This window comes from Salvelinus alpinus, chromosome 25 (genome assembly GCF_045679555.1).
Source record: "Salvelinus alpinus chromosome 25, SLU_Salpinus.1, whole genome shotgun sequence".
Lineage (NCBI taxonomy): Eukaryota > Metazoa > Chordata > Actinopteri > Salmoniformes > Salmonidae > Salvelinus > Salvelinus alpinus.
The window spans coordinates 43,005,736-43,032,381 of record NC_092110.1 but is presented as its reverse complement, the minus strand read 5'-3'; the positions used below and the strand labels follow the sequence as shown (position 1 = coordinate 43,032,381).

The window sequence follows — 26,646 nt, the reverse complement described above, 5'->3', positions numbered from 1 at the left end:
GTCCAGCCAAAGCTCATGCTAGTAAACTGGAAACATTGTATCAACTTAGTCCAGCCAAAGCTCATGCTAACAAACTGGAAACATTGTATCAACTTAGTCCAGCCAAAGCTCATGCTAGTAAACTGGAAACATTGTATCAACTTAGTCCAGCCAAAGCTCATGCTAGTAAACTGGAAACATTGTATCAACTTAGTCCAGCCAAAGCTCATGCTAGCAAACTGGAAACATTGTATCAACTTAGTCCAGCCAAAGCTCATGCTAACAAACTGGAAACATTGTATCAACTTAGTCCAGCCAAAGCTCATGCTAGTAAACTGGAAACATTGTATCAACTTAGTCCAGCCAAAGCTCATGCTAACAAACTGGAAACATTGTATCAACTTAGTCCAGCCAAAGCTCATGCTAACAAACTGGAAACATTGTATCAATTTAGTCCAGCCAAAGCTCATGCTAGTAAACTGGAAACATTGTATCAACTTAGTCCAGCCAAAGCTCATGCTAGCAAACTGGAAACATTGTATCCAATGTTCTGGGCCCTCAGAGTTTCCTGGGCCAGTGAGTTCTGGACAGACAGACACAGCTGTAGGCTATTTGGACCAGTGAGTTCTGGGCAGACAGACACGGCTGTAGGCTATTTGGACCAGTGAGTTCTGGGCAGACACAGCTGTAGGCTATTTGGACCAGTGAGTTCTGGGCAGACAGACACGGCTGTAGGCTATTTGGACCAGTGAGTTCTGGACAGACAGACACAGCTGTAGGCTATTTGGACCAGTGAGTTCTGGGCAGACAGACACGGCTGTAGGCTATTTGGACCAGTGAGTTCTGGACAGACAGACACAGCTGTAGGCTATTTGGACCAGTGAGTTCTGGACAGACAGACACAGCTGTAGGCTATTTGGACCAGTGAGTTCTGCCCAGACAGACACAGCTGTAGGCTATTTGGACCAGTGAGTTCTGGCCAGACAGACACAGCTGTAGGCTATTTGGACCAGTGAGTTCTGGCCAGACAGACACAGCTGTAGGCTATTTGGACCAGTGAGTTCTGGACACAGACACAGCTGTAGGCTATTTGGACCAGTGAGTTCTGGACAGACAGACACAGCTGTAGGCTATTTGGGCCAGTGAGTTCTGGACAGACAGACACAGCTGTAGGCTATTTGGACCAGTGAGTTCTGGACAGACAGACACAGCTGTAGGCTATTTGGGCCAGTGAGTTCTGGGCAGACAGACACGGCTGTAGGCTATTTGGGCCAGTGAGTTCTGGGCAGACAGACACGGCTGTAGGCTATTTGGGCCAGTGAGTTCTGGGCAGACAGACACGGCTGTAGGCTATTTGGCCCAGTGAGTTCTGGACAGACAGACACAGCTGTAGGCTATTTGGACCAGTGAGTTCTGGACAGACAGACACAGCTGTAGGCTATTTGCCCAAAGAATAAGAAGTAATCATGAAGGCTTATTTCATGACGTTTCCACCGGATCAGAGCATGACTTTGTTTCCCCTTTCATGCTGAGTGGTTATAGAAAGGAAGAGAGATGGAAATATCTTTCAAATCGGCTACGTTGGAAGAACTATTGTCATTCTCAATGGATGTAAAAAAAAAACACACTTTGTTTACTTGCTGTTTGAGGCGATGAAAAGATTACTTTGAGAAGTTCCACAGTGATGAGTTTAGACAAATCAGAAATACTATCAGATCCCCAAATGGGAACATTTATAGGTCTCCGTTTGCACACAGGCCAGGTAGACTAGTCCTACTTCTATATGCGTAATACGGTGTGTGTCCTTACGCCAAACAAAAAGACAATTAATAAACTGACAATGAATAAATGGAATGAAATAAACCGAATCTATTTCCTCACTAGTGTAGCCTAGGTTGTTCGTTCTGTAAACAACGTGTCCACTACTACAATGACAACGGTAAGACCGGAATAATCATAATAATGAATGAATTAACAGAAATGACCATAACCAAACAAACATTGTAGATTATAAAATGATGGTAATTAATGTTAAATGTACTACTTGGTGATACTGTTGTGTCATCCCCGGGGCCTCCACAATGGATTAGTCCAATCAGACAGGCGTGAACCAGACAGGCGTGAGTCGGACAGGCGTGAGTCGGACAGGCGTGAGTCGGACAGGCGTGAACCGGACAGGCGTGAGTCGGACAGGCGTGAATCAGACAGGCGTGAACCGGACAGGCGTGAGTCGGACAGGCGTGAACCGGACAGGCGTGAGTCGGACAGGCGTGAGTCGGACAGGCGTGAGTCGGACAGGCGTGAGTCGGACAGGCGTGAACCGGACAGGCGTGAGTCGGACAGGCGTGAACCGGACAGGCGTGAGTCGGACAGGCGTGAGTCGGACAGGCGTGAGTCAGACAGGCGTGAGTCAGACAGGCGTGAATCAGACGTGTCTCATGTACCATCATTTTTGGTGTTGTTGTTATATACATTAGCCACTGCTCGACTAAAACAATCTCAGTCGACCAAACAAAATCGACCAGTCAACTAAATGGGGTCAGCCCTACTTGAAATCAAACATTTTTGCTACGGTGTGCCCTAATAAATATCTCCTAGGTATCAGCTCCTCACCTTGCTGAAAAAGATGGACATGAGGAAGAGGTCTAGCAGCAGGGTCTCTGATAGGTTGCGGTAGTCGAAGGTGAAGAAGAGGACGGTGAAGAGTACTGTGATGTACTGGTAGGTGGGGCTGCTGTAGGAGGAACGAAGCAGCTTCAGACCTGCCACTGTTATCATCAACGCTCCAACCCTGTAAAGAGAGAGAGACATGGAGAGAGGGAAAAGAGAGAGAGAGAGATGGAGAGAGGGGAAAGAGAGCGAGAGAGAAATGGAGAGAGGGGAAAGAGAGCAAGAGAGAGATGGAGAGAGGGGAAAGAGAGAGAGAAATGGAGAGAGGGGAAAGACAGATAAGAAGAGGGGACTTTATGACTGCATGTTTGTTCAACTACCCAGCGAATGACGTCACTAAAACCAGATTACAACCGTAATCACCTGATTCCAGCTACCTGCTGGTAAACATGGAGAAGAGAGCTGGTTAACACAGAGAATAGAGCTGGTTAACACAGAGAGACAGAGAATAGAGCTGGTTAACACAGATAGATAGAGAATAGAGCTGGTTAACACAGAGAGACAGAGAATAGAGCTGGTTAACACAGAGAGACAGAGAATAGAGCTGGTTAACACAGAGAGACAGAGAATAGAGCTGCTAAACACAGAGAATAGAGCTGGTTAACACAGAGAATAGAGCTGGTTAACACAGAGACACAGAGAATAGAGCTGGTTAACACAGAGAATAGAGCTGGTTAACACAGAGACACAGAGAATAGAGCTGGTTAACACAGAGAATAGAGCTGGTTAACACAGAGACACAGAGAATAGAGCTGGTTAACACAGAGAATAGAGCTGGTTAACACGGAGAATAGAGCTGGTTAACACAGATAGATAGAGAATAGAGCTGTTTAACACAGAGAATAGAGCTGGTTAACACAGAGAGATAGAGCTGGTTAACATAGAGAGATAGAGCTGGTTAACACAGAGAATAGAGCTGGTTAACACAGAGAGACATAATAGAGCTGGTTAACACAGAGAATAGAGCTGGTTAACACAGAGAATAGAGCTGGTTAACACAGAGAGACATAATAGAGCTGGTTAACACAGAGCATAGAGAATAGAGCTGGTTAACACAGAGAATAGAGCTGGTTAACACAGAGAATAGAGCTGGTTAACACAGAGAATAGAGCTGGTTAACACAGAGAATAGAGCTGGTTAACACAGAGAATAGAGCTGGTTAACACAGAGAATAGAGCTGGTTAACACAGAGAATAGAGCTGGATAACACAGAGAGAAAGAATAGAGCTGGTTAACACAGAGAATAGAGCTGGTTAACACAGGGAGATAGAGAATATAGCTGGTTAACACAGAGAATAGAGCTGGTTAACACAGAGAATAGAGCTGGTTAACACAGAGAATAGAGCTGGTTAACACAGAGAATAGAGCTGGTTAACACAGAGAATAGAGCTGGTTAACACAGAGAATAGAGCTGGTTAACACAGAGACAGAGAATAGAGCTGGTTAACACAGAGAATAGAGCTGGTTAACACAGATAGATAGAGCTGGTTAACAGAGATACGGAGAATAGAGCTGGTTAACACAGAGCATAGAGAATAGAGCTGGTTAACACAGAGCATAGAGAATAGAGCTGGTTAACACAGAATAGAGCTGGTTAACACAGAGCATAGAGAATAGAGCTGGTTAACACAGAGCATAGAGAATAGAGCTGGTTAACACAGAGCATAGATAATAGAGCTGGTTAACACAGAGCATAGATAATAGAGCTGGTTAACACAGAGCATAGAGAATAGAGCTGGTTAACACAGAGCATAGAGAATAGAGCTGGTTAACACAGAATAGAGCTGGTTAACACAGAGAATAGAGAATAGAGCTGGTTAACACAGAGAATAGAGAATAGAGCTGGTTAACACAGAGCATAGAGAATAGAGCTGGTTAACACAGAGCATAGAGAATAGAGCTGGTTAACACAGAGCATAGAGAATAGAGCTGGTTAACACAGAGCGATAGAGCTGGTTAACACAGAGAATAGAGCTGGTTAACACAGAGAGACATAATAGAGCTGGTTAACACAGAGAATAGAGCTGGTTAACACAGAGAATAGAGCTGGTTAACACAGAGAGACATAATAGAGCTGGTTAACACAGAGCATAGAGAATAGAGCTGGTTAACACAGAGAATAGAGCTGGTTAACACAGAGAATAGAGCTGGTTAACACAGAGAATAGAGCTGGTTAACACAGAGAATAGAGCTGGTTAACACAGAGAATAGAGCTGGTTAACACAGAGAATAGAGCTGGTTAACACAGAGAATAGAGCTGGATAACACAGAGAGAAAGAATAGAGCTGGTTAACACAGAGAATAGAGCTGGTTAACACAGGGAGATAGAGAATATAGCTGGTTAACACAGAGAATAGAGCTGGTTAACACAGAGAATAGAGCTGGTTAACACAGAGAATAGAGCTGGTTAACACAGAGAATAGAGCTGGTTAACACAGAGACAGAGAATAGAGCTGGTTAACACAGAGAATAGAGCTGGTTAACACAGATAGATAGAGCTGGTTAACAGAGATACGGAGAATAGAGCTGGTTAACACAGAGCATAGAGAATAGAGCTGGTTAACACAGAGCATAGAGAATAGAGCTGGTTAACACAGAATAGAGCTGGTTAACACAGAGCATAGAGAATAGAGCTGGTTAACACAGAGCATAGAGAATAGAGCTGGTTAACACAGAGCATAGATAATAGAGCTGGTTAACACAGAGCATAGATAATAGAGCTGGTTAACACAGAGCATAGAGAATAGAGCTGGTTAACACAGAGCATAGAGAATAGAGCTGGTTAACACAGAATAGAGCTGGTTAACACAGAGAATAGAGCTGGTTAACACAGAGAATAGAGCTGGTTAACACAGAGAATAGAGCTGGTTAACACAGAGAATAGAGCTGGTTAACACAGAGACAGAGAATAGAGCTGGTTAACACAGAGAATAGAGCTGGTTAACACAGATAGATAGAGCTGGTTAACAGAGATACGGAGAATAGAGCTGGTTAACACAGAGCATAGAGAATAGAGCTGGTTAACACAGAGCATAGAGAATAGAGCTGGTTAACACAGAATAGAGCTGGTTAACACAGAGCATAGAGAATAGAGCTGGTTAACACAGAGCATAGAGAATAGAGCTGGTTAACACAGAGCATAGATAATAGAGCTGGTTAACACAGAGCATAGATAATAGAGCTGGTTAACACAGAGCATAGAGAATAGAGCTGGTTAACACAGAGCATAGAGAATAGAGCTGGTTAACACAGAATAGAGCTGGTTAACACAGAGAATAGAGAATAGAGCTGGTTAACACAGAGAATAGAGAATAGAGCTGGTTAACACAGAGCATAGAGAATAGAGCTGGTTAACACAGAGCATAGAGAATAGAGCTGGTTAACACAGAGCATAGAGAATAGAGCTGGTTAACACAGAGCATAGAGAATAGAGCTGGTTAACACAGAGCATAGAGAATAGAGCTGGTTAACACAGAATAGAGCTGGTTAACACAGAGAATAGAGAATAGAGCTGGTTAACACAGAGAATAGAGAATAGAGCTGGTTAACACAGAGCATAGAGAATAGAGCTGGTTAACACAGAGCATAGAGAATAGAGCTGGTTAACACAGAGCATAGAGAATAGAGCTGGTTAACACAGAGCATAGAGAATAGAGCTGGTTAACACAGAGCATAGAGAATAGAGCTGGTTAACACAGAGCATTTATTTATTTTATTGTTTGTTATAATTAGTTTTATCATTATTATTGTACACTGAGTGGTTATGGTCGTTGTCCTATTGGAAAGTGAACCCCAGTCTGAGGTCCTGAGCGCTCTGGAGCAGGTTTTCATCAAAGATCTCTCTGTACTCTCTCTGGGTTCTCCCATCTCCACAGAGGAACTCTGGAGCTCTGTCAGAGTGACCAACGGGTTCTTGGTCAACCCCCCTCCTTACAAGGCCCTTTTCCATCCTCGGGTCCAATCGGAAACGGGTCTTTGTAAATGTGTTATTTCTCCATATCGCGTATCTATTTCGTAACGGGTCCAACTTCTTGGCCCCTTGAAGATCTCTACTCCCCATTCCCTATATAGGAGTCCTATGAGCCCAGGTCACAAGTAGTGCACTAGATTATAGGGTGGTATTTGGGGTAAAGGACTCACTCAGTGCCCAGTTTCCTGGGACTGGCCAGTTCCTTGGCGCTGCCGCTCAGCACGTTGAGGATGACCAGAGGGTACAGAATATTCTTCTCCAAGAACAGCAGCCACACATGGAGCTTCTCAAACCACATCACGTGGGCCGCGCCTAAAAAACAAACAAACAAACAAACCAAAGGGTTCGGTCAGTCAGTTAGCACCGTGGCTACGTTGTGAATATAACCTATTACACATCGACGCCTACTCATGGAAGTAAAAGCACTTTGGATTGTAAACTCCATTGAACATAGTCCTGGATAAGGTTAAATGTGCAGGTCTGTTAAAATTAAAATGGCGCCTAAAATGTTAACTGGCAGCAGGAATGGGATTTCCACCAATCCAGTCGGGTATTTGGGGTGGCTTACCTCTGACCTCAAACTGGTAGTACTCCCTGGTCTTGAGCAGTGGGTGTGAGAAGCAGTACCAGGGCAGCTGCTTGCGGACCTGTGGCAGCAGGTAATGTGTTAGCAGACCCACTGTTCCCAGTAGAGAGTACAGCACGTAACTCAGGAACGGCTGTGGTGGTCAACAGGGAGGGGGAGAAGAGGAGGGAGGGGGGAGAGGAGAGAGACAGGTGGTGGTACAGGGAGGGAGAGAGAGAGGAGAGAGGGGGGAGAGAGAGAGAGAGAGGAGAGAGGAGAGACAGGTGGTGGTACAGGGAGGGAGAGAGAGGAGAGAGGGGGGAGAGAGAGAGAGAGAGGAGAGAGGAGAGACAGGTGGTGGTACAGGGAGGGAGAGAGAGAGGAGAGAGGGGGGAGAGAGAGAGAGAGAGGAGAGAGGAGAGACAGGTGGTGGTACAGGGAGGGAGAGAGAGGAGAGAGGGGGGAGAGAGAGAGAGAGAGGAGAGACAGGTGGTGGTACAGGGAGGGAGAGAGAGAGAGGAGAGGGGGGAGAGAGAGAGAGAGAGGAGAGAGGAGAGACAGGTGGTGGTACAGGGAGGGAGAGAGAGGAGAGAGGGGGGAGAGAGAGAGAGAGAGGAGAGAGGAGAGACAGGTGGTGGTACAGGGAGGGAGAGAGAGAGGAGAGAGGGGGGAGAGAGAGAGAGAGAGGAGAGACAGGTGGTGGTACAGGGAGGGAGAAAGAGGAGAGAGGGGGGAGAGAGAGAGAGAGAGGAGAGAGGAGAGACAGGTGGTGGTACAGGGAGGGAGAGAGAGGAGAGAGAGAGACAGGTGGTGGTCCAGGGAGGGAGAGAGAGAGGAGAGAGAGAGACAGGTGGTGGTCCAGGGAGAGAGAGAGGAGAGGAGAGAGAGAGAGAGAGAGATGGTGGTACAGGGAGGGAGAGAGAGAGAGATGGTGGTACAGGGAGAGAGAGAGAGAGAGACAGATGGTGGTACAGGGAGGGAGAGAGGAGAGAGACAGGTGGTGGTACAGGGAGGGAGAGAGAGAGAGAGATGGTGGTCCAGGGAGGGAGAGAGGAGAGAGACAGGTGGTGGTACAGGGAGGGAGAGAGAGAGAGAGAGAGAGACAGATGGTGGTACAGGGAGGGAGAGAGAGAGAGAGAGAGAGACAGGTGGTGGTACACAGACAGAGAGAGAGAGAGAGAGAGAGAGAGAGAGAGAGAGAGAGAGAGAGAGAGAGAGAGAGAGAGAGAGAGAGAGAGAGAGAGAGAGATGGTGGTACAGGGAGGGAGAGAGAGAGGAGAGAGACAGATGGTGGTACAGGGAGGGAGAGAGAGAGAGAGAGATGGTGGTCCAGGGAGGGAGAGAGGAGAGAGACAGGTGGTGGTACAGGGAGGGAGAGAGAGAGAGAGAGAGAGACAGGTGGTGGTACACAGACAGAGAGACAGAGAGACAGAGAGAGACAGAGAGAGAGAGAGACAGAGACAGAGACAGAGACAGAGACAGAGACAGAGAGAGAGAGAGAGAGAGAGAGAGAGAGAGAGAGAGAGAGAGAGAGTGAGAGTGAGATGGTGGTACAGGGAGGGAGAGAGAGAGAGACAGATGGTGGTCCAGGGAGGGAGAGAGGAGAGAGATGGTGGTACAGGGAGGGAGAGAGAGAGAGACAGGTGGTGGTACAGGGAGGGAGAGAGAGAGAGAGAGATGGTGGTACAGGGAGGGAGAGAGAGAGAGATGGTGGTACAGGGAGGGAGAGAGAGAGAGACAGGTGGTGGTACAGGGAGGGAGAGAGAGAGAGACAGGTGGTGGTACAGGGAGGGAGAGAGACAGGAGAGAGACAGATGGTGGTACAGGGAGGGAGAGAGAGAGAGAGAGAGAGAGAGAGACAGGTGGTGGTACAGGGAGGGAGAGAGAGAGAGACAGGTGGTGGTACAGGGAGAGAGAGAGAGAGAGAGAGAGAGAGAGAGAGAGAGAGAGAGAGACAGGTGGTGGTACAGGGAGGGAGAGAGAGAGAGACAGGTGGTGGTACAGGGAGAGAGAGAGAGAGAGAGAGAGAGAGAGAGAGAGAGACAGGTGGTGGTACAGGGAGGGAGAGAGAGAGAGACAGGTGGTGGTACAGGGAGAGAGAGAGAGAGAGAGAGAGAGAGAGAGAGAGACAGGTGGTGGTACAGGGAGGGAGAGATGAGTTAAAGATGTTATGCATGTGATAGAACAAAAATTATACTTTGTCAAATTTTCTTATCAGGCCTTTTGCTTTCAACTCAACTGCCTGACACACACACCCAAAGAGGTTGGAAACCAGGTACATTGCAACGCCACCAAGCAGTTTAGTGCACTGCTCAAGGGCACAACGGCAAGAGATTAACGAGGCAGAGCTCTACTGTACCTGCAGAACGATGAACATGGTGCTGACGTGGATGGCAAAGTAGAGGACAGCGATGACAACGCAGACGATCAGGTCGGAATGAAGACGCTCACTCTGGGGGACAGACAGGAGGACTGTTAGGTTAGGAGGAGAGGACAGACAGACAGGAGGACTGTTAGGTTAGGAGGAGAGGACAGACAGACAGACAGGAGGACTGTTAGGAGGAGAGGACAGACAGGCAGACAGGAGGACTGTTAGGAGGAGAGGACAGACAGGCAGGAGGACTGTTAGGAGGAGAGGACAGACAGGCAGGAGGACTGTTAGGATGAGAGGACAGACAGGCAGGAGGACTATTAGGAGGAGAGGACAGACAGGCAGGAGGACTATTAGGAGGAGAGGACAGACAGGCAGGAGGACTATTAGGAGGAGAGGACAGACAGGCAGGAGGACTATTAGGAGGAGAGGACAGACAGGCAGGAGGACTATTAGGAGGAGAGGACAGACAGGCAGGAGGACTGTTAGGAGGAGAGGACAGACAGGCAGGAGGACTGTTATGAGGAGAGGACAGACAGACAGGAGGACTGTTAGGAGGAGAGGACAGACAGACAGGAGGACTGTTAGGAGGAGAGGACAGACAGACAGGAGGACTGTTAGGAGGAGAGGACAGACAGGCAGGAGGACTGTTAGGAGGAGAGGACAGACAGGCAGGAGGACTGTTAGGAGGAGAGGACAGACAGGCAGGAGGACTATTAGGAGGAGAGGACAGACAGGCAGGAGGACTATTAGGAGGAGAGGACAGACAGACAGGAGGACTGTTAGGAGGAGAGGACAGACAGGCAGGAGGACTGTTAGGAGGAGAGGACAGACAGACATGTGAGCAACACTAACAGATCTGAGACCAGGCGAGAACCAGAGGTGGTTGATATTGACGTCAAACAGTAAGGATGGAATTCCACCACAACATGCTTGGCCTACAGCCTAGAGACATTACAGTGATCAGGACTAACTAACAACTCAGCATGAAGGAGGGTTAGGAGACAGAGTGGAGGAGACGAGGGTTAGGAGACAGAGAGGAGGAGAGGAGAGTTAGGAGACAGAGAGGAGGAGACAGAGGAGGGTTAGGAGACAGAGAGGAGGAGAGGAGGGTTAGGAGACAGAGAGGAGGGTTAGGAGACAGAGGAGGGTTAGGAGACAGACAGGAGGAGAGGAGGGTTAGGAGACAGAGAGGAGGAGAGGAGGGTTAGGAGACAGAGAGGAGGGGAGGAGGGTTAGGATACAGAGAGGAGACAGAGGAGGGTTAGGAGACAGAGGAGGGTTAGGAGACAGAGTGGAGGAGAGGAGGGTTAGGAGACCGAGAGGAGGAGACAGAGGAGGGTTAGGAGACAGACAGCAGGAGAGGAGGGTTAGGAGACAGAGAGGAGGAGAGGAGGGTTAGGAGACAGAGAGCAGGGTTAGGAGACAGAGGAGGGTTAGGAGGGTTAGGAGACAAGGAGGAGGAGACGAGGGTTAGGAGACAAGGAGGAGGAGAGGAGGGTTAGGAGACAAGGAGGAGGAGACGAGGGTTAGGAGACAAGGAGGAGGAGACGAGGGTTAGGAGACAAGGAGGAGGAGACGAGGGTTAGGAGACAGAGAGGAGGAGAGGAGGGTTAGGAGACAGAGAGCAGGGTTAGGAGACAGAGGAGGAGAGGAGGGTTAGGAGACAAGGAGGAGGAGACGAGGGTTAGGAGACAAGGAGGAGGAGACGAGGGTTAGGAGACAGAGAAGAGGAGAGGAGGGTTAGGAGACAGAGAGGGAGGGGGTAGGAGACAGACAGGAGGAGAGGAGGGTTAGGAGACAAGGAGGAGGAGACGAGGGTTAGGAGACAAGGAGGAGGAGACGAGGGTTAGGAGACAGAGAGGAGGAGAGGAGGGTTAGGAGACAGAGAGGGAGAGGGTAGGAGACAGAGAGGAGGAGAGGAGGGAGCGCTAGAGCGAGAGGAGGATGGATTTACAAAGACTCGATAATGAGGCCTGATTAGAACCAGTCAACATTACAACAACCACAGAACCCTTGAGCTTTTCAGGATGAGGGTCCTGCACCTCAGACAACTAACTACAATGTATTCAGAAAGTATTCATACCCCTTAACTTAATCCACATTTTGTTGTGTTACAACCTTAATTCAAAATTTACTAAATTACTTTTTTTCCTGACCCATCTACACACAATACCCCATAATGACAGTCAAAACATATGCATAGACATTTTTTGCAAATGTATTTAAAAACAAATACACAAATATCTAATCTACATAATTATTCACACCTGTGTCAATGCCTTCTAGAAGCATCTTTGGCAGTGATTACAGCTGTGAGTCTTTCTGGGTAAATCTCTAAAAGCATTCTACATCTGGATTGTACAATATTAGCACATTATTCGTTTTTAAATTCTTCAAGCTCTGTCAAGTTGGTTTGATCATTGCTAGATAGCCATTTTCCCGGAGTCGCCTCTTCACTGTTGACGTTGAGACTGGTGTTTTGCGGGTAATATTTAATGAAGCTGCAAGTTGAGGACTTGTGAGGCATCTGTTTCTCAAACTAGACACTCTAATGTACTTGTCCTCTTGCTCAGTTGTGCATCGGGGCCTCCCACTCCTCTTTCTATTCTGGTTAGAGCCAGTTTGCGCTGTTCTGTGAAGGGAGTAGTACACAGCACTGTTCGAGATCTTCAGTTTCTTGGCAATTCCTCACATGGAATAGCCTTCATTTCTCAGAACAAGAATAGACTGACGAGTTTCAGAAGAAAGTTCTTTGTTTCCGGCCATTTTGAGCCTGTAATCGAACCCACAAATGCTGATGCTCCAGATACTCAACTAGTCTAAAGAAGGCCAGTTTTATTGCTTCTTTAATCAGAACAACAGTTTTCAGCTGTGCTAACATAATTGCAAAAGGGTTTTCTAATGATCAATTAGCCTTTTTAAATGATAAACTTGGATTAGCTAACACAACATGCCATTGGAACACAGGAGCGATGGTTGCTGATAATGGGCCTCTGTACGCCTATGTAGATATTCCATAAAAAAAATCTGCCGTTTCCAGCTACAATAGTCATTTACAACATTAACAATGTCTACACTGTATTTATGATCAATTTGATGTTATTTTAATGGACAAAAAATGTGCTTTTCTTTCAAAAACAAGGACATTTCTAAGTGACCCCAAACTTTTGAACGGTAGTGTATGTTACTAGGCAGTGTCAGAGGAAGACCCAAAAAGTTGTGAACGGTAGAGTATATATTTATTTATTTATTACCCCTCTTTCTCCCCAATTTCGTGATATCCAATTGGTAGTTACAGTCTTGTCTCATCGCTGCAACTCCCGTACGAACTCAGGAGAGGTGAAGGTCGAGAGCCATGCGTCCTCTGAAACACGACCCTGCCAAGCCGCACTGCTTCTTGACACACTGCTCGCTTAACACGGAAGCCAGCCGCACCAATGTGTCAGAGGAAACACTGTACCGAAGTCAGCTTGCAGGTGCCCGGCCCGCCACAAGGAGTCGCTAGCACACGATGGGACAAGGACATCCCGGCCGGCCAAAAACCTCCCATGACGACGCTGGGCCAATTGTGCGTCACCTCATGGGTCTCCCGGGTCGCGGTCGGCTGCAACACAGCCTGGGATCGAACCCAGGTCTGTAGTGACGCCTCTAGCACTGCGAAGCAGTGCCTTAGACCGATGCGCCGCGCCACTGCACCCCGACAAACCATTTATGTACGGACCTCGTTTTGTTCACTTTACAGTTGGCACTATGCATTGGGGCAGGTAGCGTTCTCCTGGCATCCGCCAAACCCAGATTCATCCGTCAGACTGTCAGATGTTGAAGTGTGATTCATCACTCCAGAGAACGCGTTTCCACTGCTCCAGAGTCCAATGGCGGCAAGCTTTACACCCCTCCAGCCAACGCTTGGCATTGCACATGGTGATCTTAGGTTTGTGTGCGGCTGCTTGGCCATGGAAACCCATTTCATGGAGCTCCCGACAAACAGTTCTTGTGCTGAGGTTGCTTCCAGAGGCAGTTTGGAACTCGATAATGAGTGTTGCAACTGAGGACATACGATTTTTACACGCTACCCGCTTCAGCACTCGGCGGTCCCATTCTGTGAGCTTGTGTGGCCTACCACTTTGTGGCTGAGCCGTTGTTGCTCCTAGACACTTCCACTTCACAATAACAGCACTTATAGTTGACTCGAGGCAGATGAAGCAGGGCAGAAATTTGACGAACTGATTGTTGGAAAGGTGGCATCTTATGACGGTGCCACATTGAATGTCACTGAGCTCTTCAGTACGGGCCATTCCACTGCCAATGTTTGTCTATGGAGAATGCATGGCAGTGCGCTCGATTTTATACACCTTTCAGCAACGGGTGTGACTGAAATAGCTGAATCCACTAATTTGAAGGGATGTCCGCATACTTTTGTGTGTATATATATATTTCTATATATATATATATATATATATATATATATATAGTGTATAGGGGCGGCAGGTAGCCTAGTCGGTAGGGCATTGGGGCAGTAACCGAAAGGTTGCTAGATCGAATCCCCGACAAGGTAAAAATCTGTCGTTCTGCCCCCATGAACAAGGCAGTTAACCCACTCACTGTTCCTAGGCCGTCATTGAAAATAAGAATTTGTTCTTAACTGACTTGCCTAGTTAAATAAAAATAAGAAATATAAAATATTCAATGTCTGCTTATTTTTTGTTGTTGAAGCCATCTACCAATACTTCTTTGTGAGGCGTTGGAAAACCTTCCTGGTCTTTGTGGTTGAATCTGTGTTTGAAATTCACTGCTCGACTGGGGGACCTTACAGATCATTGTATGTGTTGGGTACAGAGATGAGGTAGTCATTCAGAAATCATGTTGAATAGTATAAATGCACACAGAGTGCATGTAACTTATTATGTGACTTGTTAAGCACATTTTTTACTCGTGAACGTATTAAGGCTTGGCAAAACAAATGGTTTGAAAACTTACTGACTCAAGACATTTCAGCTTTTCATAAACATAATCATTATGGGGTGTCGTGTGTAGAGGCCAGTGACACAACATCTCGATTTAATCCATTTAAAATTCAGGCTGTAACACAACAAAATGTCAAGGGGTGTGTCTGAAGACACTGTAACTAACGAGTAATCACAGAGCCACTAAGCTTCTCAGGTAAAGGGTCCTGGACCTCAGACAACTAACCAACTAACTAACTAACTAACCAACTAACTACTACTCACCACATAACCCCTGAGTTTCTCAGGTAAAGGATCCTGGACCTCAGACAACTAACTAACTAACTAACTACTACTCACCACAGAGCCCCTAAGTTTCTCAGGTAAAGAGTCCTGGACCTCAGACAACTAACTAACTAACTAACTAACTACTCACCACAGAGCCCCTGAGTTTCTCAGGTAAAGGATCCTGCACCTCAGACAACTAACAAACTAACTAACTAACTACTACTCACCACAGAGCCCCTGAGTTTCTCAGGTAAAGGATCCTGGACCTCAGACAACTAACTAACTAACTAACTAACTAACTAACTACTACTCACCACAGAGCCCCTAAGTTTCTCAGGTAAAGGGTCCTGGACCTCAGACAACTAACTAACTAACTAACTACACTCACCACAGAGCCCCTGAGTTTCTCAGGTAAAGGGTCCTGGACCTCAGACAACTAACGAACTAACTAACTAACTAACTAACTAACTAACTAACTAACTAACTAACTAACTAACTACTCACCACAGAGCCCCTGAGTTTCTCAGGTAAAGGGTCCTGGACCTCAGACAACTAACTAACTAACTAACTAACTACTCACCACAGAGCCCCTGAGTTTCTCAGGTAAAGGATCCTGGACCTCAGACAACTAACTAACTAACTACTACTCACCACAGAGCCCCTGAGTTTCTCAGGTAAAGGATCCTGGACCTCAGACAACTAACTAACTAACTAACTACTACTCACCACAGAGCCCCTGAGTTTCTCAGGTAAAGGGTCCTGGACCTCAGACAACTAACTAACTAACTAACTAACTAACTAACTACTCACCACAGAGCCCCTGAGTTTCTCAGGTAAATGGTCCTGGACCTCAGACAACTAACTAACTAACTAACTAACTACTCACCACAGAGCCCCTGAGTTTCTCAGGTAAAGGATCCTGGACCTCAGACAACTAACTAACTAACTACTACTCACCACAGAGCCCCTGAGTTTCTCAGGTAAAGGGTCCTGGACCTCAGACAACTAACTAACTAACTAACTACTCACCACAGAGCCCCTGAGTTTCTCAGGTAAAGGGTCCTGGACCTCAGACAACTAACTAACTAACTAACTAACTAACTAACTACTCACCACAGAGCCCCTGAGTTTCTCAGGTAAAGGGTCCTGGACCTCAGACAACTAACGAACTAACTAACTAACTAACTAACTAACTACACTCACCACAGAGCCCCTGAGTTTCTCAGGTAAAGAGTCCTGGACCTCAGACAACTAACTAACTAACTAACTAACTAACTAACTACTATTCACCACAGAGCCCCTGAGTTTCTCAGGTAAAGGATCCTGGACCTCAGACAACTAACTAACTAACTAACTAACTAACTAACTACTATTCACCACAGAGCCCCTGAGTTTCTCAGGTAAAGGATCCTGGACCTCAGACAACTAACTAACTAACTAACTAACTAACTAACTACTCACCACAGAGCCCCTGAGTTTCTCAGGTAAAGAGTCCTGGACCTCAGACAACCAACTAACTAACTAACTAACTAACTAACTAACTACTCACCACAGAGCCCCTGAGTTTCTCAGGTAAATGGTCCTGGACCTCAGACAACTAACTAACTAACTAACTACTCACCACAGAGCCCCTGAGTTTCTCAGGTAAAGGATCCTGGACCTCAGACAACTAACTAACTAACTAACTAACTACTCACCACAGAGCCCCTGAGTTTCTCAGGTAAATGGTCCTGGACCTCAGACAACTAACTAACTAACTAACTACTCACCACAGAGCCCCTGAGTTTCTCAGGTAAAGGGTCCTGGACCTCAGACAACTAACTAACTAACTAACTAACTACTCACCACAGAACCCCTGAGTTTCTCAGGTAAAGGGTCCTGGACCTCAGACAACTAACTAACTAACTAACTAACTAACTAACTAACTAACTAACTACTCACCACAGAGCCCCTGAGTTTCTCAGGTAAAGGGTCCTGGACCTCAGACAACTAACTAACTAACTAACTAACTACTCACCACAGAGCCCCTGAGTTTCTCAGGTAAAGGGTCCTGGACCTCAGACAACTAACGAACTAACTAACTAACTAACTAACTAACTAACTAACTACTCACCACAGAGCCCCTGAGTTTCTCAGGTAAAGGGTCCTGGACCTCAGACAACTAACGAACTAACTAACTAACTAACTACTCACCACAGAGCCCCTGAGTTTCTCAGGTAAAGGGTACTGGACCTCAGACAACTAACTAACTAACTAACCAACTAACTACTACTCACCACAGAGCCCCTGAGTTTCTCAGGTAAAGGGTCCTGGACCTCAGACAACTAACTAACTAACTAACTAACTAACTACTACTCACCACAGAGCCCCTGAGTTTCTCAGGTAAAGGGTCCTGGACCTCAGACAACTAACTAACTAACTAACTAACTAACTAACAACTCACCACAGAGCCCCTGAGTTTCTCAGGTAAAGGGTCCTGGACCTCAGACAACTAACTAACTAACTAACTAACTAACTACTACTCACCACAGAGCCCCTGAGTTTCTCAGGTAAAGGGTCCTGGACCTCAGACAACTAACTAACTAACTAACTAACTAACTAACTAACAACTCACCACAGAGCCCCTGAGTTTCTCAGGTAAAGGGTCCTGGACCTCAGACAACTAACTAACTAACTAACTAACTAACTAACTAACTAACAACTCACCACAGAGCCCCTGAGTTTCTCAGGTAAAGGGTCCTGGACCTCAGACAACTAACTAACTAACTAACTAACTAACTAACTAACTACTCACCACAGAGCCCCTGAGTTTCTCAGGTAAAGGGTCCTGGACCTCAGACAACTAACTAACTAACTAACTACTCACCACAGAGCCCCTGAGTTTCTCAGGTAAAGGGTCCTGGACCTCAGACAACTAACTAACTAACTAACTAACTAACTACTCACCACAGAGCCCCTGAGTTTCTCAGGTAAAGGGTCCTGGACCTCAGACAGGGGGTCTTCTAAGTTCTTCTCTGTCATGTTGGGCAGAAGCTTGGAATGCACCAAGGAACTACAGAAAGGGGGAAAAAGGCACCGGGGTCAGTGGAAATACAAATCCAAACCACTGGTTAAAGCTAATATGCTCAAGGATAGTATGTCAAAGGTCAAAGGTCATCAAGTCCCAGAGAACAGTGTCGTTCTTGCATATAGAAATATGTCTTGTCAGATAGAAGGGGGAGGTCCTGTAGGATAGACTCACATCAGGACAGAGGGGTCGCTGCTCTGCCGGCTCAGATGGTAGGAGACAGCCACCAGGAGACCACAGAACAAGGAGAACAACACAGGGATGTGCTGAGGTTCCCACGTCTCCTGTTAGATAGAGGAACATACAGGGGTTAGAACCACAGGACAACACAGGGATGAGAGGATGGTTCCCACGTCTCCTGTTAGATAGAGGAACATATAGGGGTTAGAACCACAGGACAAGGAGAACAACACAGGAATGTGCTGGGGTTCCCACGTCTCCTGTTAGATAGAGGAACATATAGGGGTTAGAACCACAGGACAACACAGGGATGTGCTGAGGTTCCCACGTCTCCTGTTAGATAGAGGAACATATAGGGGTTAGAACCACAGAACAAGGAGAACAACACAGGAATGTGCTGGGGTTCCCACGTCTCCTGTTAGATAGAGGAACATATAGGGGTTAGAACCACAGGACAACACAGGGATGTGCTGAGGTTCCCACGTCTCCTGTTAGATAGAGGAACATATAGGGGTTAGAACCACAGAACAACACAGGGATGTGCTGAGGTTCCCACGTCTCCTGTTAGATAGAGGAACATATAGGGGTTAGAACCACAGGACAACACAGGGATGTGCTGAGGTTCCCACGTCTCCTGTTAGATAGAGGAACATATAGGGGTTAGAACCACAGAACAAGGAGAACAACACAGGAATGTGCTGGGGTTCCCACGTCTCCTGTTAGATAGAGGAACATATAGGGGTTAGAACCACAGGACAACACAGGGATGTGCTGAGGTTCCCACGTCTCCTGTTAGATAGAGGAACATATAGGGGTTAGAACCACAGAACAACACAGGGATGTGCTGAGGTTCCCACGTCTCCTGTTAGATAGAGGAACATATAGGGGTTAGAACCACAGGACAACACAGGGATGTGCTGAGGTTCCCACGTCTCCTGTTAGATAGAGGAACATATAGGGGTTAGAACCACAGAACAAGGAGAACAACACAGGAATGTGCTGGGGTTCCCACGTCTCCTGTTAGATAGAGGAACATATAGGGGTTAGAACCACAGAACAACACAGGGATGTGCTGAGGTTCCCACGTCTCCTGTTAGATAGAGGAACATATAGGGGTTAGAACCACAGGACAACACAGGGATGAGAGGATGGTTCCCACGTCTCCTGTTAGATAGAGGAACATATAGGGGTTAGAACCACAGGACAACACAGGGATGAGAGGATGGTTCCCACGTCTCCTGTTAGATAGAGGAACATATAGGGGTTAGAACCACAGGACAACACAGGGATGAGAGGATGGTTCCCACGTCTCCTGTTAGATAGAGGAACATACAGGGGTTAGAACCACAGAACAACGAGAACAACACAGGGATGAGAGGACGGTTCTGACCTTTAGGGCCCCGTAGCAGAGTCCGTAGAGCAGGGCCACGGTGACCGCGCTTCGCAGGACACTGTAGAGAGATGACAGAAGGCTGGTGGAGGCTGTGTGGGGGAAGCAGGTAGAGAAGAAGACGTCAGCACCACATCAGATACCATCGCGTTTTGACATTTGGTGCAAAGAAAACCAGCATCATCAGCATTTCTCTCTCTCTCTCTCTCTGTGTGAATCACGTCAGAATGTTTAAAAAGACGTGTTTAAGTTGCCGACAACTTACAAAAGGTCAAAGAGACGTTAGCAGTGACACAGCAGAGAGCATCTAGACTGTAATGTGTGTACTGCCATTGCATTTGGTGCAGCTCTCTATGTATTTAATTGATATGAATTTATTCACTGACCGTTCCCCCCGAACACGTGGATATCCAACTGCTCAAAGAGGTACACCACGAAGGTGTTGACCTGGGGGAGGAGCCCCACGAAGAACACGATAGGAAAGCACAGAGTGAACACTGCAGAGAAACGAACAGGGAGGAAAGAACAGGAACAGAATTGACAAAAAAAAAAAACACCTCGTATGACCACAAAATATGTCAAAGTAGCCCAAAAAATGTGTCATACATTGTTCATGTTTAGATGATGGTGGAAAGATCAGATCAGCCCCTTTAACATTAAACATATTCATGTACTGTAGTCTCACCGATGACGAGGTCCCTGGCAGAGGACAGAACCAGGGAGCTAGTGATGGCGACACCGTACAGGGTGAACCGGGCTGAACCGGTCCTGGCACTACCGTAATCCAACATCCAGATCAACACACAGCACAGACAGAAGTAGACGGGCCGGCTGTAGGCGATGATACGATTATGGCCCTGCAGACACAAGAGGCAGTAGTAGAGTCGGGTCCACCAAAAGACTGCCGTTTGATATTTCGAGTAGAAATTGTGCACCGATATGGAATTTGAAAAGCCTGTTATATTAAATAAAAAAGTTCCTTTTAATATAGACCACAATGGAGAATTCCAGAAATATGATTTTTAATATGAAAGAACTACTTGCGAAAGTGTCAAAATTCAGCATTTTGACAAGTTTCACCATCATCGTAAAGCCCTAGTTATCGTGTTGCTTTGACAAAGTCATTTCCACAGATTGTGATTTATTCCAGGTGATTAATGATTCTGCGGGTGGAGCAGAACACGTCAACCCTGAAGGAGGGTTACGTTAAATTGGAGTGTAGAAACACCAGTCTTTAGAGGGCCAGTCGGATGTATGCTACGACGCCTTTATGGACCTGGAGACAAAGAGGTTCGGGTTAAGTTCAGGTTCAGTTGAGGTTGAGGTTAAGTTCAGGTTAAGGTTCAGGTTAAGTTGAGGTTGAGGTTAAGTTGAGGTTGAGGTTAAGTTGAGGTTCAGGTTAAGTTGATGTTCAGGTTAAGTTGAGGTTCAGGTTAAGTTGAGGTTCAGGTTAAGTTGAGGTTCAGGTTAAGTTGAGGTTCAGGTTAAGTTGAGGTTCAGGTTAAGTTGAGGTTCAGGTTAAGTTGAGGTTCAGGTTAGGTTGATGTTCAGGTTAAGTTGAGGTTAAGTTGAGGTTCAGGTTAAGTTGAGGTTCAGGTTAAGGTGAGGTTCAGGTTAAGGTGAGGTTCAGGTTAAGTTGAGGTTAAGTTGAGGTTCAGGTTTAGTTGAGGTTCAGGTTAGGTTACTCGGCAGAGTGAGTGTGTACCTGTCCCGTGTGTAGGTTTCTACTGACATTGCATGTGTGCTGCAACGTTCCCAATTGATGTGATAAACGGTCCGTTTCCAAGACATACAGCACCAGTCTAAAGTGTGGACACACCTACTCATTCAAGGGGTTTTCTGTATTTTAACCACGAGGTTGCAAAGCTCTCATCAAGGTAAAGGGTGGCTACTTTGAAGAATCTCAATTATAAAAAGAAAATGGATTTGTTTAACACTTTTTTGGTTACCACATGTTTCCACGTGTTATTTCATAGTGTTGATGTCTTCACTATTATTCTACAATGTAGAAAATAGTAACAAATAAAGAAAACCCCTGGAAGGTTTTGGTCCAGACTGACTTTTCACTGCTACTGTATATCATGTCTTCCCCCCCCAAAAAAGTGTCAGAGACACAGAGAGAGAGACAGACAGAGACAGACAGACAGACATAGAAAGAGAGAGAGACAGACAGAGAGAAAGAGAGAGACAGACAGAGAGAAAGGAGAGAGAGAAAGAGAGAGACACAGACAGAGAGAAAGAGAGAGACAGACAGACAGAAAGAGAGAGACAGACAGATATAGAAAGAGAGAGAGATAGACAGAGAGAAAGAAAGAGAGAGACAGACAAAGAAAGAGAGACAGACATAGAAAGAGAGAGAGACAGACAGAGACAGAGAGAGGTGGAGGGAGAGAGAGAGAGAGAGAGAGAGAGCGAGAGAGAGAGAGAGAGGTGGAGAGAGAGAGACAGAGAGAGAGACAGACAGAGAGAGAGACAGACAGAGAGGTGGAGGGAGAGAGAGAGAGAGACAGACAGAGAGAGAGGTGGAGGGAGAGACAGACAGACAGAGAAACAGAGGGAGAGACAGACAGACAGAGGGAGAGACAGAGAGCTGTAGTCTAAACTAGTCAGCTATTTAAAGCCCTATGCCTACAGCAGGGTTGGGAGACCACATTAATAAAAGACAGACTGCGAGAGGGGGGAGGGGTAGAGAGAGAGAGAGAGAGGAACAGGGGGAGGGGAGACAGGGGGGAGGGAGAGAAGGGGAAACGAGAGAGGAATAGGGGGAGGGGAGAGAGGTGAAGGAAGAGGGAGTAACAGACTGACTACAAAGTGAGAAAGACATTTTGAGAGCTCACCTCAGGGCACAGAGAGGGTGACAGTAAGACCATAGAATCAAATAACATAACTCATGTAAGCAGGGGAGGAGAGGAACCCGTAACTACAGAACAAGGAATATGGCAGATATTATGAGTAGAAAGACAGAGATAATGCTTACGTGTCGAGGAGAAGAAGAGTCTGGTTGAACACTCTGGACATAGAAAGAAATATAAAAACCAGGTTAGATAATGTCATAAAGTGTGACAGTTAAAATGGGTGAAGTAGAAGCAGCTTTTCTCAAATGACTGGTGTTGTTTCACCTCGTGAAGTTGAATGCGCCGATTGTAACGGAGTTGCTCTGCATAATTGTCTGCTAATGGCTAAAATGTGACTAAAATGTGACTAAAATGTGACAAAAAATGTGACTAAAATGTGACTTAAAATGTGGAACCTTGAGTAGTGAGTACTGGCAGCTGGCGATGACGAGGCAGAACTGGAAGACCCAGATATCAGTGAAGAATCCGCCGACCAATAGGACGGACCCCAGGAAGGCCACCAGGACTGCTAGCGTCACTGCTAGGATGTTCTCCAGAACCTCACGGTTTCTGTTGGGGGAACACGGCAACACTGAATATAGGATATTCTCACAACTAAGGACAGGCTTTTCTTGACCATGTGGCCTTACCAATGGGGAAAAACTCCTGGTCTAAGGTTAGTGATCAATGGGAAAAACTCCTGGTCTTAGGTTAGTGACCGATGGGAAAAACTCCTGGTCTAAGGTTAGTGATCAATGGGGAAAACTCCTGGTCTTAGGTTAGTGACCAATGTCCATGTCTTCGGGGGGAACTTCACCTGTTAACCAACAAACTAACCTGTCAAACAGAGCCAGCAAAGTGAGTCTGTCAAAGTGCAGGCCGACCCACAGGTTAGGCAGCAGCCAGAAGCGGTAGTGCTGTTTGGCCTGGTGTGCTGCGGCCTTGGCTGGGTCCTCCAGGTCTAGAGGAGCATCCTGGAGCTCTGGGCTCAGGTCTACATCCTGCTGTTCTAACAGCTCTGGGTCAATGGTTAGGAGACGGTTCAGACGGATCTGTAGAACACACAAACAAATAAAAAATAAATAAATCAGGGCGAGGGACACGGGCGTACCGGACACCCCCGCAGGTTTGGACACACCTAGTCATTCAAGGGTTTTTATTTATTTGGACTATTTTCTACATTGTAGAAATAATAGTGAAGACATCCAAACTATTAAATAACACATATGGAATCATGTAGTAACCAAAAAAAGTGTTATAAAATATATAATGATTTGTTTATTTTAGATTCTTCAAAGTAGCCACCCTTTACCTTGATGACAGCTTTGCACCCTCATGGCATTCTCTCAACCAGCTTCATGAGGAATGCTTTTCCAAGAGTCTTGAAGGAGTTCCCACATATGCTGAGGACTTGTTGACTGCTTTTCCTTCACTCTGTGGTCCAACTCATCCCAAGCCATCTCAAATTGGGTTGAGGTCGGGTGATTGTGGAGACCAGGTCATCTGATGCAGCACTCCATCACTCTCCTTCTTGGTCAAATAGCCCTTACACAGCCTGGAGGTGTGTTGGGTCATTGTCCTGTTCAAAAACAAATGATAGTCCCACTAAGCGCAAACCAGATGGGATGGCATATCGCTGCAGAATGCTGTGGTAGCCATGCTGGTTAAGTGTGCCTTGAATTCTAAATAAATCACTGACAGTGTCACCAGCAAAACACCATCACACCTCCTCCTCCATGCTTCACGGTGGGAACCACACATGCGGAGATCATCCGTTCACCTACAAAGACACAACGGTTGGAATTAAAAATCTCAAATTTGGACTCATCAGACCAAAGGAAAGATTTCCACCGGTCAAATGTCCATTGCTCGTGTTTCTTGGCCCAAGCAAGTCTCTTTTTCTTATTGGTGTCCTTTAGTAGTGGTTTCTTTGCAGCAATTCAACCATGAAGGCCTGATTCACACCGTCTCCTCTGAACAGTTGATGTTGAGATGTGTCTTTTACTTGAACACTGTGAAGCATTTATTTGGGCTGCAATCTGAGGTGCAGTTAACTCTGATGAACGTATCCTCTGCAGCAGAGGTAACTCTGGGTCTTCCTTTCCTGTGACGGTCCTCATGAGAGCCAGTTTCATCATAGGGCATGATGGTTTTTGCGACTGCACTTGAAGAAACTTTCAGTTCTTGAAATTTTCCGGATTGACTGACCTTCATGTCTTGAAGTAATGACGGACTGTCGTTTCTGTTTGCTTATTAGAGCTGTTCTTGTCATAATATGGAATTGGTCTTCAGCCATATTTGGTAATCTTCTGTATAGCACCCCTACCTTGTCACAACACAACTGATTGACTCAAACGCATTAAGGGAAAAAAAATCCACAAATTAACTCTTAACAAGGCACACCTGTAAATGGAAATGCATTCCAGGTGACTACCTCATGAAGCTGGTTAAGAGAATGCCAAGAGTGTGCAAAGCTGTCATCAAGGCAAAGGGGTGGCTACTTTGAAGAATCTCAAATATATTTTAAGTTGTTTAACACTTTTTTTGGTTACTACATGATTCCATATGTGTTATATCATAGTTTTGATGTCTACACTATTATTCTACAATGTTGAAAATAGTTTTTAAAAAAATAAGAAAAACCCTGGAATGAGTAGGTGTTCTAACTTTGACTGGTAATGTAGTTGATACAGTAACCCTCCCCCCCAAAATGTATGTCCATATTTAATTTTTAATGTCCATATGTACCAGGACGATAAGTGTGTGTCTTGGGCTTCAGGAATGGGACTGAAAAAGTGCCTCTGGTCTTGAAGAAGAAAACAAACAGATTGAAAGTATGACGATGGCGTAATGAGTGGAGATGACTCAGGAAATCAAAAGCTCATATCAAACGGAGAGCCTAATGCTTCCATTGTTCTTCATGAGTTTAAGTTTAGAAAATGATCTCTCCACAAGGAAGCGACAGTTAATGGGGATGGTAAAAACGAAATAACTCTGACATAGAGTCAAAACAGACTACACACACACACAAGGATCACTCACCAGGTCATGAGGGTAGAAGCGAACTGAGGTAGATCTGGAGAGGTGGGAGTCTGTGTCCCTGTTGAGGTGAAACAAGGACAAGGTGACTTCAAAATGGTAGTTGACCAGGGCTCTGGTCTAAAGTAGTGTACTATATAGGGAATAGGGTGCCATAGGGCTCTGGTCAAAAGTAGTGTACTATATAGGGAATAGGGCCCTGGTCTAAAGGAGTGTACTATATAGGGAATAGGGTGCCATTTGGGGTCTAAAGTAGTGTACTATATAGAGAATAGGGTGCTATTTGGGGTCTAAAGTAGTGTACTATATAGGGAATAGGGCCCTGGTCTAAAGGAGTGTACTATATAGGGAATAGGGTGCCATTTGGGGTCTAAAGTAGTGTACTATATAGAGAATAGGGTGCTATTTGGGGTCTAAAGTAGTGTACTATATAGGGAATAGGGAGCCATTTTCAGACGCAGACAATTCCCTGTTGTGGTTGATGAACTAACCATATGTTATTGGAGGCGCGTCGTGTCGCTGGTTCGAAGTTAACCAGGGACATGTCACATCCCTCCGCCTCGTACAAGGAGGGAGTGTTCTTCCCTGGAATCACAACACACAGCCTGTTACTCTGACGACAAAGACAAACTTAAGGTGTAGGAGAAGTGTAGTAAAATAGTCAAATGTACTGTACTTAAAGATGACAGTGCTGAATAAAACACGTACGCCGCGTGTACATTAGGTTATTGCTGTACGGTCTATTTTAAATTAGTCTTCACAATCCATGCGGCCCAATCACAACAAAAAGAACCACACAACACATTATTATTATTCTGTGGTTTACTATGGTAACTATGGTAACTATGGTAACGCATCGGAAGCACAAATTGAAAACAAATTGGGGAAAAAATCCATAAAAACATCCAGTGCACAAATTTAGTAAAAAACAAACAAAACAAACATAATAATTAATAAAGTATTTATTTTATTAATTTGTTAAAATGTATTCTGATTTATAAGGGGGTTGCTGGAGCATCATCAGCATCTCTATTTCCCGCAGCTAAGCAGCAACCTAGTCCGGGCAGACGAGTCACAGCGTTGCGGATTGTCTCACAATGAAATTAAAATGGACTTCTCCCGGAAGGCAAACACTGGCGTGAACAAGGTTTCACACATAAAAACAGTGGCTCTTTGCTGTATTTGTTGACAGTCTCTCTTTAGTCATGGTTTTAAAAGAGTGGAAATCTCACAATATACATTTTGCTGTACGCTCGAGGAAGCTGCAGACTCTAATCCGATTTGCCTTTAGGTGCACTTGATTTGTATCTTCAAACACATTAAATTATAACCAAATGGGAACACTTC

At 45.9% G+C, this 26,646-nt stretch overlaps 1 protein-coding gene across 2 annotated transcripts in view; it reads right to left on the bottom strand.

Annotated features, from left to right (window-relative positions):
• Positions 1–26,646, bottom strand: part of pcnx1 (pecanex 1) — a 142,257-nt gene that overhangs the window by 66,146 nt on the left and 49,465 nt on the right. For both annotated transcript variants that reach the window (XM_071366861.1, XM_071366862.1), the window contains 14 exons: positions 25,791–25,884; positions 25,303–25,360; positions 23,098–23,312; positions 22,677–22,830; positions 22,404–22,436; positions 20,112–20,283; positions 19,813–19,923; positions 19,427–19,518; positions 18,031–18,140; positions 17,736–17,841; positions 9,544–9,636; positions 7,188–7,338; positions 6,790–6,931; positions 2,593–2,770 (listed from right to left, as the gene is read on the bottom strand). In XM_071366861.1, the coding sequence (XP_071222962.1) occupies positions 2,593–2,770; positions 6,790–6,931; positions 7,188–7,338; positions 9,544–9,636; positions 17,736–17,841; positions 18,031–18,140; positions 19,427–19,518; positions 19,813–19,923; positions 20,112–20,283; positions 22,404–22,436; positions 22,677–22,830; positions 23,098–23,312; positions 25,303–25,360; positions 25,791–25,884 (1,709 nt within the window). The remainder of the gene's footprint in view (positions 1–2,592; positions 2,771–6,789; positions 6,932–7,187; positions 7,339–9,543; positions 9,637–17,735; positions 17,842–18,030; positions 18,141–19,426; positions 19,519–19,812; positions 19,924–20,111; positions 20,284–22,403; positions 22,437–22,676; positions 22,831–23,097; positions 23,313–25,302; positions 25,361–25,790; positions 25,885–26,646) is intronic.